The 16,095-nt window shown below is 40.0% G+C and overlaps 2 protein-coding genes across 4 annotated transcripts in view; one reads left to right on the top strand and one right to left on the bottom strand.

The window, feature by feature from the left end:
- The window catches only part of AK9 (adenylate kinase 9), a 75,064-nt gene extending 65,514 nt beyond the window's left edge, over positions 1-9,550 (bottom strand). For 2 of the 3 annotated variants that reach the window (XM_074580964.1, XM_074580965.1), the window contains exons 1-5: positions 9,303-9,550; positions 7,948-8,077; positions 5,506-5,569; positions 3,058-3,110; positions 2,877-2,973 (exon numbers count right to left, since the gene is read on the bottom strand). In XM_074580964.1, the coding sequence (XP_074437065.1) occupies positions 2,877-2,973; positions 3,058-3,110; positions 5,506-5,569; positions 7,948-8,064 (331 nt within the window). In that variant the 5' untranslated portion in view covers positions 8,065-8,077; positions 9,303-9,550. The remainder of the gene's footprint in view (positions 1-2,876; positions 2,974-3,057; positions 3,111-5,505; positions 5,570-7,947; positions 8,078-9,302) is intronic. The other variant, XR_012586259.1, reaches the window with a different exon arrangement.
- A 102-nt stretch (positions 9,551-9,652) lies between these two features.
- Positions 9,653-16,095, top strand: part of FIG4 (FIG4 phosphoinositide 5-phosphatase) — a 72,859-nt gene continuing 66,416 nt past the window's right edge. Inside the window, exon 1 of the mRNA XM_074580967.1 lies at positions 9,653-9,934. Coding sequence (XP_074437068.1) covers positions 9,869-9,934 — 66 coding nt within the window. The 5' untranslated portion in view covers positions 9,653-9,868. The remainder of the gene's footprint in view (positions 9,935-16,095) is intronic.

Below are 16,095 nucleotides of genomic sequence, written 5' to 3'. Positions count from 1 at the left end.
CCTGGGGGAAGCTACTATCTATAGATGCAAAATTTATAGCAGAGGACAAGCAAGTGAGAGCATAGTGGATAGTTCTTCCTCTAGGAAATTAAAATCCTGTATTCCAAGTTGTTGATACCTTCAGAGAATTCTAACAGGTAGTGAGATGTGGGGAGTCTCCACAGCCTCTGCTTATCAAGACACCCCAGATAACAACAGCTGAGGCGGGAGGAATGGGAGCGTAACATGGGGAAAGATTATCCCAAACTGTTCTCTGAGAAGATATTTGCCCCCAGACCGATAACGTTGTGAGGAGACCAAGAATGATGAAGTTTACCTACCATCAACCAGATCAAATAGTAACCAAGGGATTACCAAGAAGTTTTTGAGGAGAGAAGGAGCCATCTTGAAAAGAAGCATTAAAATTTGTTACTGGGGAAACTGACCTTAGAGTAAGAACAAGGTAAAAGAACAGCAGCCAAAAGAGGTTTGATGTACAAACCTTCTACAACCTTCTGTCTAGGCCTGACAGAGCAGCCTCTCTGTTGGGTGCTGCGAGTAACCTGCATTTCAACTACTAGACTGACAGAACAGGGTTAAACACATATTGACCCACACCTTGAGTGTGTGTGTGACCTCCTGAGGAGCTTCCTCACTGGTGTGTGGATTAGTAGACTGTAGGAAATGGCACACACAGACAGAGCCAGCGCACCCACATTTCCAACAGAAAACGTGCTTAAATAGGTGAACATGCATTCTCAGAAAAGGGAATGTGTACTTTTAGCTTCCACCCATCTTTGAGAGAGGATGCAAGTTTGAGTATACTCCTTGGAATTAGTTTTAGGAGGGTGTTTAGAAATTTTTAGGTGTTTATTAACATTTGGCAAGTGCCTAGTGCTGTGGCTTGTCAGTTAATTACTTGCCATTAATAAATCAATAAAAACTTTGGTCCTGATTTGATTTAAATCATGCTAATTGAGCAGTTTTCCCCTGTGATAATAGCATAGATTTTTCCTTTGCAAATATTATTTAGGTTAACACGACATGAACTTCTGGTTGTTTTCTTGTTTTATTAAAAAAAAATAATTAGCAAGCCTATCAGCTATGTAAAAGTTATAATTCTATATTTTCTTACCTACAGTACCCTAAAAACCAAGTAATGCTTGCTATTTTTCAGTGCCTACGTTATTTTAAAAAAAGACACAGTTTATGTCAAGAAATAGCTTAGAAGCTTCATATTTGATCTCCTTCAGAAGTAAAAAATAAAATCTGGTTTTAGTGACAATTTTAAATATTATCATTGGCGTTGGCATTTCTGAGTCACTCTGACACATCATTCTCCAACATAATATGTGTTTAGTATTTAGGTTGAAGAATATAATTGAAAAGAATTCCTCATTGTGTGTACTGTTTAGAAACTTGTATTTTACAATGTTAAAAATAAACGTTAGAAGTTAAAACCTCAGCCTCTCACACAACTCTGTTTCTAAAATCGTTAATGAATAATTTATAGCGAATTGACTGATTAGTTCCTGTTGAAAGCCTACTTAAGCTTTCCAAGGATTACATTAAGATAATAGTTACTAAATGAAAAGTGATTAGAACTAGAAAATACTTAACAAAAGCTGGTTTGGAGATAAGTTCTAGCTGGTAGGAAAAATACTGAGGGTGTAGGTTATTCTATTCCTTGCTATTTTGGGGTATCTGTAATACAGAAAATGGCTTGGCTACAAGAACCAAACTTTTATCAACTTTATAGTCATGTTTACAGTCTCTAGGATCTCTGTGGTCCTCTGTGATACACACTTCTTGGGCATTCATCATCAGACTAACTCAAAGAGGGGAGGGAACTCAGATGACACAGACATCTCTTCAGGCTTTTGTTGAAGTCCTGACATAGGGATTAAGAGAGTGGCATTTCTTTTGCTACTTCTTCCCTCGAGTTTTTGTTTTCTTATAGTCTCCTTTTTTTTTTTATTTCTTCCCTGTTTCTCTGTCTTTTGCCTACTGTTCTAAAAGCCTCACCAGGTAAGGCTGCATCTTTTGCAAAACTGTTGAGTCTTGGACTAGAGAAGGAATAAAAAGCATTGCAACTGAAATCTTATAGAAGTGTGCTAGTTTTCAGAGCAGTAAAAACTTAACATTTTCTTAGCACTATACCTGTCTCTCTCCTATAATGTAAATTTCAAATAAAAGTCATCACCAGAAAAAGAAAAAAAACATTTTCTTTTTCTTTCTTTCTACTTAGCAGTATATTTGTTTTTCTCTTTGGGAAAGCAGGTTCAGACTCTAGCAAGATCTGCGGCACTAGTTTTAAATGCCTCAAATGACATAATCTTTCCTCAAAAGGAAGAATTATTACCACTGCCAATACTATTCTCATCTATCTTACTCTCGGTGACAAAATGCAATGGGAATAAACAATGTTGTAAGACAAACAAAACAAAATCCCAAACCATAATACTTTGCATTTTAAATAGTCTGTTTTCCTTCTTTTTAATTATTTAAAATTTTAAAAATATTTTTGCTAGTGGGTTTTTGTTGTTGTTGTTATAGAAGTATTCAAGCAAAAAAAATACCTGTATTTTAAATCCTAACACTTTTCTAACCAGATAATATTGTCAAATGAGAGTCATAGCAACACCTAAAATTTGGGGCAAATTCATTTTCCCAAAATTAACACAACATAGGATTGGTATGACACTTTCTGATCTCTCATATTGGTAAATGAATCCCTAAATACACTCTCAGTTTACAGGTATTCCACAACCTGAGCAGCACAAGAAAGGATGGTACCTTCTAATACAAATTAATTATATTTGAGCAGTAATGGACGCAAAGTGTGTCAAAATTAAAGCTAGCTCACTCTAAGAAGTTTAGGCAGTAAATACACTTACCATAATGAGCAACTTCTGGTGACTCAATCTTCTTTAGAATCATTTCTGTAACCAGTTCTTCAGAAATACTTTGACCTTTAAAAAGCAATTCTTGACACTAAGGTAAAATGCAAAACATAGTCTTACATAATCTATATTTGTTAAGAATGTGACAAAACTCAATAGAAGATTAGACCTTTACCTTAAGCCCGTATTCTGTTTCTTCCTGAATATTTGTTTGAATCACTTCCAAAGCTGAGAAAGCACATCAGATAGAATAAAATTAACATAATTTAAAAAAATAGTTTCTATACAGACATGTACATGCAGAGATACATACATTCACACACACACACACAAATACGTATGTGTGCTCCAAGCAACCAGACTATTTTTGAATGAACAGCCATTGTATTTAGGGCCAGGCTAAATGGATAGAAAGTATTTTGTCGAATTAAAAAGTCTGTGAACACCTTTCCTATGTAATTATTCTCTGACTTTGATTATTTTTTAAATAAATAACACAGTGCAGGACAGACATTGAAGTGAGTACAAGTGAGTGGAGGAACCAAGACGATTAAAAGTGTTGAACATATTAAGAGAAGCCAAAAGAACTGGCCTAGTTCAGCCCGGAGAAAACATGACAGCTCTTATTGCTGTCTAACTACTTGATGGGAAGGCACAAAGATAGAACCACTGTCTTCACAGAAGCACAGATAGGACAGGAAGCGACAGACACAAGTAGGAACATGAGAAATTCCAATGGGGTAATTAGGAAGCAATTTTTCATCATGAAGGTGGTCAAACATTGGAAGGTGTTGCCCAGAGAGCTGGTGGAGTCTCCATCCTTGGAGATATTCCAGACTCAACTGGACACAGCCCTAAGCAACCTTCTCTAGTGGAGCCTGCTTTGAGTGGAAGGTTGGACTCAATGACCTCCGGAGATCCTTCCTGAGCTATATTATTCATGTTTTTGTATGTTGAATTTCTTTGTTTCTTTCTTTTTGATGTGGAAAATGAAAAAAAAAAACTATTAGCAAAAGTTGAGGAAATATGTTTGTGTGTACACATGAGTGGATACAGTACACAAAAGAAGATAAAAGAAATACCATGAGAAAAAGAAGAAAAGAATAATTCTGAATCTACTAGAAATGAGGCATAAAAATTCAGTAAGTGAGATTTACATCAGTCATTACGAAAAACTTTCTAATGGAAAAGACTGTGTTACAGAGACAGAATGCCTAGATTTGATAGACATTTGTCAGTAATGATTTAAATGCATTCAAACAGTGTGGATTGCCTTCAGTACATTCCTAAGGTGCCTGCCAATTTTGGTCTGATCTATGTTTTGGACCATGTATTACTTTTTGGTAGACAATCCTATGAATTAAAAAGTCTATATTTACATAAGGCAAAAAAGCACTTTATTTAAGCTGAATTTTACCATACTATAATTCCAAATCTTCAAAACAAGATAAAGATACTTCATTTGATAAATAAGCCTGTGTATTCACAGGGATGTGAAGTGTTACACTGTCCACTAGAGGGCTTTTATTAGAACAATAAAAAATACTACAGGGCACTTTTTAAAGAAAAAATGTAATGAAAATCAATATATAAAGAGTTAGTTCATAATCAGAACAACTGTACACTTATCTACTGTAAAATAAGATTTATAATTTGGTGTCCCCAAAGAGGCACCCAAGAAATTTCTTCATCGTGAAGGTTATTATGTGCTTTCTTTTCTTCTACTTAAAAAGGTTATATTAGCCTTCAAACTGGTAGGACAAATTTAGTGGAAAAGGTTTTTTTCTCATAAAACTTAAGTGAATGAATCAAGATTTGTGAATATAATGTCACAGATACAAAAAATATTACCAGGGCTTTAAAAAAATTACAGATTTTTTAATGTTTTTCATTACTGCTGACAAAATTAGTAGAAAATAAAACTGCCAGAGACTTAATTATTTTTAGTAGGAACCTACTTTCTCACTGAGATGCCTCAAAATGAAAAAAAAAAAATCTCCGGCAATGTGTTGGTAACGTTGTAAGCAAAAGGTTTTACTCCACAGATCTTCAAAAATCTTTGCTGAGAGGGACTGTCAGAAATGGAGCTCGATAGCTTAGAAAATGAAATAATATCTTGTATTCTGGAAAATGCATGGTGGGAGAAATTAACTACATCTTCTGAAATAAGCCATCAGATGTTTTTGTTTTAGAAATTTAAAGTGCCGGCTCCCATTCCTTCCATTCTTACTTAAACTGACACAAAAGCTATGCTTCTGTTTCCTGGAGTACATCCCCCCTTGCCTTGTATTAGGCACTGCCCAAACACAAGGATCCTTCTATTTTTTCATGGTCTGTGTTGGAAACTCTCTGTGCTCTCTGGAGTTGAATGACTTGCCTCCATGTGAACAAGAAGGGTCACATGAATCACCTTACAGGATTGGGGAAAGAACTTGATTATTATCTGTTACCTATATCTCCTTCTGGAGACAAAAAAAAGTGATTTTCTAAGCCTCTCTCTAACTAAAAGGCTATATTTCAGCATTTGTATTTCTGGCAAAATGGTTACTTGGCTCTTATCAGTATTCTAAACCAAAAGTTATTGTGAAGCCAATGCAATGTTCCAAATATAGCGTATGCTTACCTTCTATTAAAATGCATTTCCATATTTGTGCTAGTTTTCTAGCTAAGGTTTTCTTTCCAGAACCCTTAAAATGAAAAACACACATTTAAAAGAAAAACAGGCAGAAGGAAAAAAACCCCAAACATATTACACAATAAAGAATATATTTTCATGTGATAAAAACAATTAAAAGCTACCAGGATCAGGATTAGAGCCTCTGAGCTACGCACTGGGCAAACACAAACACTCTTTTTAATACCGTCCTCTATTTTATACAGCATAGGATTACTAATATACTGTTACTGTCCTTTGCAGTTTATTATTTCAAAAATAATTACACTGACTTTGTTTCTGAGTAACTCTATCTAAATTCTACGTAAAACTCAGCTATCATTTGCGCATAAATTCATATGAGAAACTCTTTAGGACTAAAATTTATTATCTTCAGTCTTAAAGCAAATTATGATGCAAACTTGTTCAGCTGTAGGGATAGTATGCTTTTACTAAAACAATGAATATGTAAAAACTTCCCTTGTTAGTCAACAAATATGGTTTATATACTGACAAAATATTTATCACTTACATGACTCCTGAGGAACCAACAAAACCAAGAGTAATGAGGCCTCTAATAATACAGCTACCTGAATGGGATTTTGCAAAACTCACCATCTTCCACCCTTGGGATTATGCCCTTTTTTCCAAGGCCATACAAGAAGACCTTTTTTGACAGTCTGTTTGCCCTAGATAAATTTTGTGATTAAAGAAATAGTAAAAAACCACAAGTAAATCACACTCCCAGTTAACAGTGTATCTGCAAACACTCCAGCCTAGTCATATCTTACATCTTATAGATGTGATGAGGATATATGTATTTCATTTTGCTTTAAATGGCACTATGCTTTTAGTTTAAAAAATGTATCTTATTTAAGATAGATGCTCAGACATGCATCAGACATATCAATAAAAGATATTATCATAAAAATAGAATATTTAATTCCCTGTCCTCTGGCCAGGACTGTGCAATTTCAACCCTTTTTAAAAAAGTGCATTAATATCAAGCATCTACTGAAGGCAGTGATTTCAGATAAGAATTTAAATTTCTTGTATGTTTTTTGCATTGTCTTTCAATGACTATTTTATGATGGTTTGGTCTATAAAAATGTAAAGTCACCTTTTTAATGTAAAGTTAGAAATTTGGCATTTGTTTAAAACTAGGTGAGACAGTCCACTGTAGATTTCTACTGAGCACTCTTTCAAGTCTCATGCTGACCATAAGGCACACTTGTTGGCTATCACCTTATACAGTCTCACTGTGATGTTTGATCCCCATGCAGAACACCACCCTACCTCCTTTCTCATTTTGGTCAGATGTAAAGATTTGCAGCCAAGCATTACCCAGCAACTGGACCCAAGGAGTAAGAAAGGATGCAGACCTGTGCAAACACAAGGGACTGGAAGCCTTCCAGCCTGGCGAAAGTCTTTGAAGAAAGGAAACGTAGCTGTATCTTTGCACTATGGCATTGATTTGGGGCGTGGTTTGGTGGGTAAACTAGCATTGAAGTTTGGTTGCCAGTTCTAGGAGCGCACCATTTATCTCTCTACCTGCTAGGCAGCGTGAAGCGGATTTCCATGCAGTCATTTCAGGCTCTGTTGTGGTACCTAACAGAATCACACACAAATGCAGAGGGCAAGCTGCTAAAGGACCTTGTGTTCACACTTTCATTGCAGCTTTCAGGGCACCAGTAGCATGTTTAAGTGCATACCAGATTCAGCATAGACATAAGGCAAACTTGCACCAAAAAGAACCCCCTTCAGCAAACTAAGGCACTAATGTAAAAACACCTGTAGAGCCTCCTACATTTGGGAAAAAGAAATCTGAGAAGTCTGTGATTGCAAAACATCAAATTTTCCTAAGTAAAGTAGGCCACAAATTATTTGAGAAAAAGAGAGACCTTGAATTGTAGTTAAAATACAACACAGATCTCCCTCTCAGGACAGCTTGGCAGACTTCAGTTATTCCCAAACATATGACATATAATTACATCAAAGTTCATTTAAATACTTAACACCTCATTGCATGTCTGTAAGTCAGTACATAAACCTGAAGGTTCTTTTATGCCTATTTATGTCTTTAACCTGACTTTTTTTTTTAAAGTTAGAATACTGAAATAACATAAAAACAATCCAGTTGCTGATGTGAAAAGAGAAGAAAGGTTTTGAGCAACATGTGACTTTAAATTACAGTACTACTTCTACTTGTAATTGAATGGTCACTCAGGCCAAAAATTAGCCTCCTTAAATGAGACCAGAATCTTTACCACACTCTGCAGGATCTGCAAAGTGGAAAAGATAAAGAAGTAGGTATTTGATCTTTTTGGCACTGTTACTAAACTAATGTTTTGAAAGGAAAAGTAAAATTGTTAGCAGAATATCTGAAAAAAAACCTTCTATCAGAGATCTTACTGGCTTTCCAAGGATAATTAGGCAAGTGGGCTTGGATAACAGAAAGGATTTTTCAGCTTCATCTTCATTGAAGATGTCTGCAAAGGGCTGAGGTGTTTTTTCCTCTTGTGAAGCCATATATTAACTGAGACTGGGAGGAAAAAAAAACTTGTTATAAAATACAGTAACTTACATATGTGTAAAATGACACATACTTAAAAGTGGAACTGAACAATGACGTGATACAAGGCAAACTGCTTTGTAACAAAAGCTGTTATAAGAAGAAAAAGCATTTAGTGAACAAACACAATGCACCCATTACTAAGAGAAGAGTCACTTCTGAAAAGTAAGGGATTGTCAGAACCACCCCTGATCTCCAGCTGCAATTACATGGTTGTTGATGGTGACTTCTTCCTGATTCTCAAACTGTCTGATGCTCTTTTTTGAACAGCATGTAGTTGTTTCATTTCCTTTTCCTTCCTGTTCCAATTACTACAAGGTTGTAACTTCTCTCTGAAAATCCCTGAAACGGACGATGGCCCTGCTCAGACCTTTGCTTGTGAGCTTCAGACACAGAAGAGCCCCATCGTGGTCAGAGGAACTACTTGCTGTGCCCACAGCTAGGTACATGAATAAGGTTTTGCAGAATTAAATCATGGTTCATGATCTGTTCTGTAATCCTCTCATAAACCCCAGCTCTTCCAGCACTGCAAGAGATGCCACATCCAGCGCCATGCAACAGAGTGACACACAAACAAGCTTCTCATTAAGGTAAACTGGACCAAAATTTGGGTGGGCCTTTCAAACAAATGGAGTCTAAGAATGTAAGGAGCGTGATGAAGCATGGTTTGAAGAGGGCAAAACAAAACCTTGCTTTCTTTAGAGGGCTACTTAAGTTTCAAACGCGCCCCCAGGCATTTTTAAATTGAAAAATCTTACTTCAGGATGAAAATCTGAAAAAAATTGCTTTGAAACACCAAACTGAAACATTCTGACACTTCCAGAATAAGACCTCCGACCGATAGTGAGAGTATTTTAATATTTAAAAACATGCCACACACAGACCAACCTTCTGTTTCTCTCAGGGAAACTCACTGACTGAACTTCACCTGGCATTCCCGGCAGTTTCACTCCTTCCCAGACCTTGACAATTAAGGGGACGTTTCCTAATTACAATAACCACCCCAACCGAACCAAAGAAACAAACCGGACTCCCTCCCCCCGACTAAATGCCTGGCGGGGCCTTGTTTTCCCCCCGGGCCGCATCAGCAGGCCCCTGCCCGGCGGCGCCCGGACGATTCCCCCTTGTTTTCCCCCCCACAGCCGGCTCCCCTCGGGGACGGGGCGGGAGGCGGTGGGGAGGGGGTGTCACTTACGTCGAGCGAAGTGCGGGGGGACGGGGAGGAGCGAGGGCACAACGGCCGTCGCCACCGGCCTGTGTACCCCGGTAACCAGGGCAACAGAAGGGCCCCGCCCCCTCCCTTTCGCCCCGCCCCCTCGGGAAGACCGTGAAGGCGGGGAGGGGCAGGGGGCTTCGGAGCTGTTCCTGGTGCTGACCCCCTCAGCCGGCGGGGCCCGCCGGGAGCAGCGGACCCCGCCTCGCCTGCCCCGGCGGCCCGCCCCCGCCCCCGCCGCGCCGGCAGCCGCGCTGCCTGGGGGACCACGCGTGGGGCGGCGCCCCGGCGGGCGGCGGCGCAGGCGCTTTCTCTCCCGTCTCCATGGGCGCGCCTGCGCAGTGGCGTGCCGCCACTTCCGGCTTCCACCTGTCCCGGCAGCGGGTGGTTGGGGTTGGTCTTCGGTCTCGTCGCGTCTCCCCTTCCCCCCCGTCTCGGCGGGAGCTCGGCTTTTCCCTCCCTCGGCTGCTGGCCGGTAGCCCCCCCCGCCCCTCCCGCCCTCTCCGTGCCTTGGGGCCTGGGCAAGGCCCGAGCCCTGCTCCGCCGCCATGCCGGCGGCCGCCGCCCCCATGATCAGCTCCGTGCAGAAGCTGGTGCTGTACGAGACCAGGGCTGTAAGTAGCGTCTGCCCCGCCACCGCCGCTCCCAGGGGGCCGGGAGGGCCCCGCCCGGCGGCAGCGGGCGCTGCCGGCCGTGAGGCCGGGGCGTTTAGGCCCCGCAGCGCTGCCGGTGCTGGTGGTGTTGGCTCAGCGACCGGCTCGTTCCCGCTCAGCCGGGCTGACTCCTGCCGGGGCGAATTAAAACTGGGCAGCCGAAGCTGTCCGGAATTAAAGATTTAAGATTTTTGGTTAAGAATTTAAAGAGGATGGCTAAAGTGCTTACCACCCGTGCCCTGTCTGTTTACTTTTTCTGAGACATTTCAGCGCTCCTGTGGAGCAACCGCCAGAGTTTTCAGTCTGACCTCTGGCAGTAAACTTGATTTTTAGCATTCCTGGATATTCTGGTGCAGAATCCCGAGGGCTGTGCTGTTGACAGCACTCCGCCGTGGGCAAAGGGGGTTGGAGGCTGGAGTGGTAATTGCTTGTTAGCCATGTGATGAGCGTGTGAGTCAGAGTCCGATTCTTGGTGTAAATAACCTGAGGTGATACCACTGACTTTATCATCCTTTAGCGCCCCGTCAAATGTCTCTGTGTAGTCTCTCTTGTTTTGTAGTATGTTGTTTTTTCACTGGAGGTAGTTTTGGATAGATTTAGGAGCCACGGCTTTAAGCGCAACAATTAGCTCCAGTTCTAGGGTCAAGTGTTACCTGCAGTGATAACAGAAAGATAGTTTTTACGCTGAAGTCACCGTACCCTCTTGAAAACACACCAAATTGGCAAATTAAAGCATGCAGAATTATTGGTACCAGTAAGTGGAAAAACTGAGATTTTTTTTTTTTCCAGGATGTTACTTGTTTTCACCTATGCTTCAAGGAATTTTGATGGCTGCCTTAACGCGTCTTTCTCAGTATTGCTGGAAAACACTGTTGTTTTATTTTCAACTAAATTCTTGCTGTATGGGAAAGTATGATTCGTGAATCAGGTCCTGGATTACTGAGTGTAGTTGTTCTTGGCTTGCAACCCGTGCTGCTTTTCAGATAGCTGAGATTTAGCTTTTTGTGGCGGGCACACATGGATATCTGGCTTAATTTTCCCTGAGCTTTAAGGCTCAGTTGCTGAGAGACAACCTGCCCATTTACAGAGACAATGTTGCGCTTTGGGGTTTTGTCAGCTAGCCATGATTCTTCAGGCCTCTCCAGTCGATCCTGTTAATTCAGGAACCACAGTCTTTCACATCTGGTTGGCGACAGCTGGCAGCATCTGCCCGAATGGGCAGGCTTGCCTGAATGCTTTGCTGTCTTCAGAACTCCAGTGAGGGTCAGATCCAGCTGTCCTGGGCACTCCAGGAGGCAGAAGGGCTTTGGTCAGCCATGAGAGGCAGTGGCTTGTGGATCCGCACCTGCCACTGGAAATCTTGTGTAACGGTGTTTCAAAGCAGTTAATTCAGTCACTTCTTGTGGGGGTTGTAAATGGAATGCTTTCCCTGAATGTTATATATTCTCATTAAAAAATAAAAAAGTATGCTGTGCTACTGCGAGTTGCAGTCCTTTGAGTTTTGAAAGTTAAATTCTAGTCCTTTTTTTCCAAAGGAAAAACGCTATAGGAGTCATTTTGGAGTAATTATTTGAAAAGGGTTGATGTACTTCATGAAGTCACAGATCCATGTAGGTTGGAAGCGACTTCTGGAGATTGTCTAGTCCAGCCCTCTGTTCAAAGCAGCTTCAACAAAAGCATGATGTCAAGGCTGTGTCCCAGATGGGTTTTGAATATCTCCGAGTATGGAGATTCTGCAGCCTCTGCAGACAACGTGTTCTACTGCTTGACCACCCTCATAGTTTAATAAAAAACCAAACCACAGGGGAGGGGTGGGTGGGGAAGAAATTCCTTATATTAAGTTGCAATTTTGCATGTTTCAACTTGTGTCTGTTGCATCTTGTCCATCCACTGTTCACCCCTCAGGAGAGTTTGCCTTTGTCTTATCTACACCTTCTCATTAGATAGTTTTAGACAGCAGTAAGGTCCTTCCAAAGCTTTCTGAAGGATGAACAAACCCAGTTCTCTTGGTCTCTCCCAGTGCATCATGTGCTCTGTCCTCCTGATCATCTCGGTAGCTCTCTGCTGGACTCACTCTGCTATGTCGATGTCTGTCTTGTACTGGGGAGCCCAAAACTGGTCTTCAGACTTGATCAGGTCACAGAGAATTTTAGAGGGAAATTGTGGTTACAGCTGATTCAGTGTCACGTTGAGCTGCTGACAAAAATTCCCACTTCTTCTCCCCGAGGTACCCCTCATGCAGCCTCCTTTGCATAAAATCTCACAATCATGTGGCCACCTGCTGTGAGAGTTAGTCAGAGATATGACGGAAGCATCACCCAGACATAAAATTGAGTAGCTTTCTCCTGGTTTAGGTTACTCTTACGATTTCCCTAAGGCCATGCGCTTCCTAGATACAGTGTAAGCATGTGGGACCAGGAGTTATATCAGATGTGGGGTAACATGGAACTGTATCCTAAGGATCCTTGTTTGAGGCCTTGAGTGGGCAAAGAAAGGATGACTTGAGTTATCAGTGGTGGGAGAAACACTGGAGTTTACACTGATCATAGTGCTTATTCCTGTAAAAACCTCTCTGTGTTAAGGGAGGAAGAGACAAAATGGATGAGAAAGTGGAAATGGTTAGGGAGGTTTTTTGGTTGATTTTTTTTTTTTTGAGTTAAGAATACAGTAGCATTATTTAAGTCAAACAGGAAAGGCTTTGGTAGCATTATTTGACTCAAACAAGAAAGACTAGAGACGAGGAGAACTGAATTCACCGTGTCAATTGAAGCAACAGAGCAGAATTCTGTATTTCCTATTAACGCTTGTATTTAGGGTGGTTGCTGAGACCTGCCTTTAAAACTGATGCTTTGGGTCAGTAAACACTACGGAGATGTGAATTGTATCTCCTGTTTGTCCTGTGAAGTTGAAGGCTTGTTTAGAAGCAGTCAGAAAAATGAACTGAAACAGTTGTATTCAGATAAATGCCAATTATCTTTCATTTTATGCGTGTATTTAGTGCTGAAATGCACGCCAGAGGGCAGTAAAGATATTTCAGCAATATGACTAATAAGAAACAAAAGATATTTTCCTCTCTTCTTCAGGAGAAGATGGAACTTTTGTATTTTCCCCAGATGAAGCCCACCTGAAAGCTGTAGGTTAGTTCATTGGAAATTAGCATTCCCCTGAGGTGATGTGACATTGAACAAGTCAATTTGTGCCATCTCTATAAAGGCATATCAGTTGCCTATCTTTCAGGATATTATGAGGCTTAATTAATATCATTTTATTCTAATCAGGTTCTTCTACAGTCTCCATCTTCACAGTATCCAAATGACTTGCACAAGCTTATTAAGAAATGTGACTAGCATAATCACCTGTAGATGTTTCTGCCCTTTTCACCAGGGAAAACTATGTGGGTTTGGGTCTTTTATTTTAAATTTAATTTCTTCTAAAAATAATTTGAATGTTTTTATACTAACAATGCTAACGCTGAAGTGAGTCTGTGGTCAAATTGGAGAAACTTTAATGTGGAAGATGATGTCACAGAAAAAGCTACGGAATTTTTACTGAATTATGAAGTGCACTGATTTATATAGATGGTTATCTGACGTGTTTTAAAAATTATGAAAGTAGCGAACAATTTACTGGACAACTATTAAGTATCATAATTTTTGAGCTAGAAGTGGCTGGTGCAATTTCGTCTCTCTGGAATAGTTTCATTAGCAGAAGACAGCCCCTGTTGGCTGACTGTCGTGCTCCCTCTGTAATGACGTTCCAGGAACGACAATGTCATGATGAAGCAAAGGATGGAGTTGGGACAAGAGAATGAGTTTTGTGAAACTCAGGAAAGTACTGTTTCTGTCTTAAATATCTTGATATACTTCCAGATACATGGTCAATAAAATAGAGAAACTTAATCCACTGGTGTATGTGGGATCTGAGGCTGGTTATGAGTACGGCAGGTCCTTGGTGGAATAGCAGTTATGAGAACACCACAAGTTTTGAAGGGTATATACTATTCAGGCAGAACAGAAATAAAGTACAAAAGTGGTAGCACCACGCTGCATGTGAAAGGTGTGCCTTTAACGTCTCCCTAAGTTGTTTTGGTGACATATGTTTTATTTCTTTTGTGCTGTGTTGTCCTGGGTGTCATCATATAGTCACTAGATCTGCAGGAGAGAGATATAGTTTTGAATCCACTTTTCTGGATGGAATGGTGATGAGGGGTTTGTGGATAAAAGATCACAAATTGCTGTAATTAAATGTAACAGAAGGATGAAGAAAAATAGGTATTTTCTATTTCTGTTTTTTTGTTTTTAAAATGAAGTTTGTTATGGCCCTAGAACTAAATGAGTATTTTTCCTTGTTTAAAGTAAGAATTTACTTTATGACTATAAATGTACTGAATGAGAGGTGAATATAAAATGAGTAACAAGAATAAGATTCTGAAAAAGGGAACAATCAGTGTTGGTGTAGCAATAAAATTAAATATATTGAGCATGTGAATTTGAAGACATAGGCATATAAACAGTGGAATGATGGTAAATGTTTTCAAGTTGTTCAAGTCAAGGATGGTGCTGTGACTAGAACACCACATATGGAATATTTAATCCATTCTGAAGTCCTGTACATAATTTTCTATAGGAAAGTAATTGAAAATCGAGGTAAATGACATAAAATGCAGTCTGGACTTACAAAGGTGCTATCAGATTAACCTGGCTGTTTTGCACATCTTCATCTGCAAATCAGATGGCCTTATGTATTTAAACTAAATCTTCTATGAAAGTGCAGTGCCACAAGGAAAATCTCTGTCTGTGCTAATGGAGGAAGGGAGGTTACTAGAGAATTTAGTGTGAAGGGAATAAGGAATCATTTCATAGGGTTGATTTTTCTTTTTTCAAGTAATAGGTTTAGGACTGATATACTTCAGTATTTTCAGTAATGTTATTAGCCCCAAATGTGGGCCAGCTCTGATTACAGTTTTGAAATATTGCCAATGATTAGGATGATCAGAGCACGAGATAGCAAGAAATTATGATGACCCTTAGGAGTAGATAAATAATTTGGCATAGACTGGTATAGTATGAAATTTCATGCACCTTAGGATAGATTACACACCAATAAAAGTTTGTTGAGAGTTTATCCGTTCAGAAGCAGTAGAGGAGGAGGGGGATCTGCGTGTTTTATCTAAAGACGGGGTGGGAGTTTGAGCTGCTGCTGAAGTACAACTCTGAAAAAGACAGATGTGGTCTTTTGTGGTGTGGTCATTAATGAGAAATACTAATGGATCTCTATAATGACACCTTGTAAGGTGTATTGTGTACACTTTCTGTCCATATTCATTTAAGAAATAAGAATTGAACCAGGAACAGGTCCGGTGAAGGTCTAGTGAGGCAACATACAAGCTAGAGATGTCTTGGGAGGAGCAAAGGGACAGCAAGATTTCTTTAGTCTGTTGGAGTGCTGAAAAGGCATCCAGTTACTTTTGTTTCTGACAGCATTCCAGCAGAATAGATGTTAAAGAGGAGAGAAATATTTGGTTGGCTAAAGGAAAATGTATAGATTGGTGATTAATAGATTTAGCTGAAAATTAGAAGGGAGAATCCTGAGGAACCTCTCAGTGCAGCAGCAAGACCAAAGTCCTGTTTGGGACAAAAAAGCTTTGGTTGCCCTGGGACAAAAGGGAATTACCGAATGCTGTGGCTGTAGGATGCAGAGTGGGGTAGCCATTCCTACATGTCCTGAGAGTGGTGCTTGGCAGGGTGTGTTATGAAAATTTCTCCTCTTGAAAGAGCTTCTTCTGAAGAGTTTCAACAGATTACGGGAAGCAGACAGCAGGCCAACTGAATTGTTGCTATTTTCAGGTACCTCTCTTCGCCCCTTATCATCTCTTCCTTTCTTCATGTCATTCTGCCAGTTTCTGTGAGAGATGAAAGACAGATAGTCCCTGAATAGCTGTAGGTTCTATAGAAAGAAAGAATATAGTAGAGTTTTTTGGTGTACCTTACATCTAGGTGTAACTATTTTTCTCCCCATCATTGGTGTAGTAGAGAAAAAGGCTGAACCTATACCTTTTTTAACCCCATTTAGTGTCTTGTTTATGCCTTGAAGGTTTCTGATCTACAATCCAATGCAGTATA

Source organism: Larus michahellis, chromosome 3, assembly GCF_964199755.1.
Source record: "Larus michahellis chromosome 3, bLarMic1.1, whole genome shotgun sequence".
NCBI classification, from domain to species: Eukaryota; Metazoa; Chordata; class Aves; order Charadriiformes; family Laridae; genus Larus; species Larus michahellis.
The sequence above is the reverse complement of the archived record's forward strand: the minus strand, read 5'-3'. Positions and strand labels throughout refer to the sequence as shown.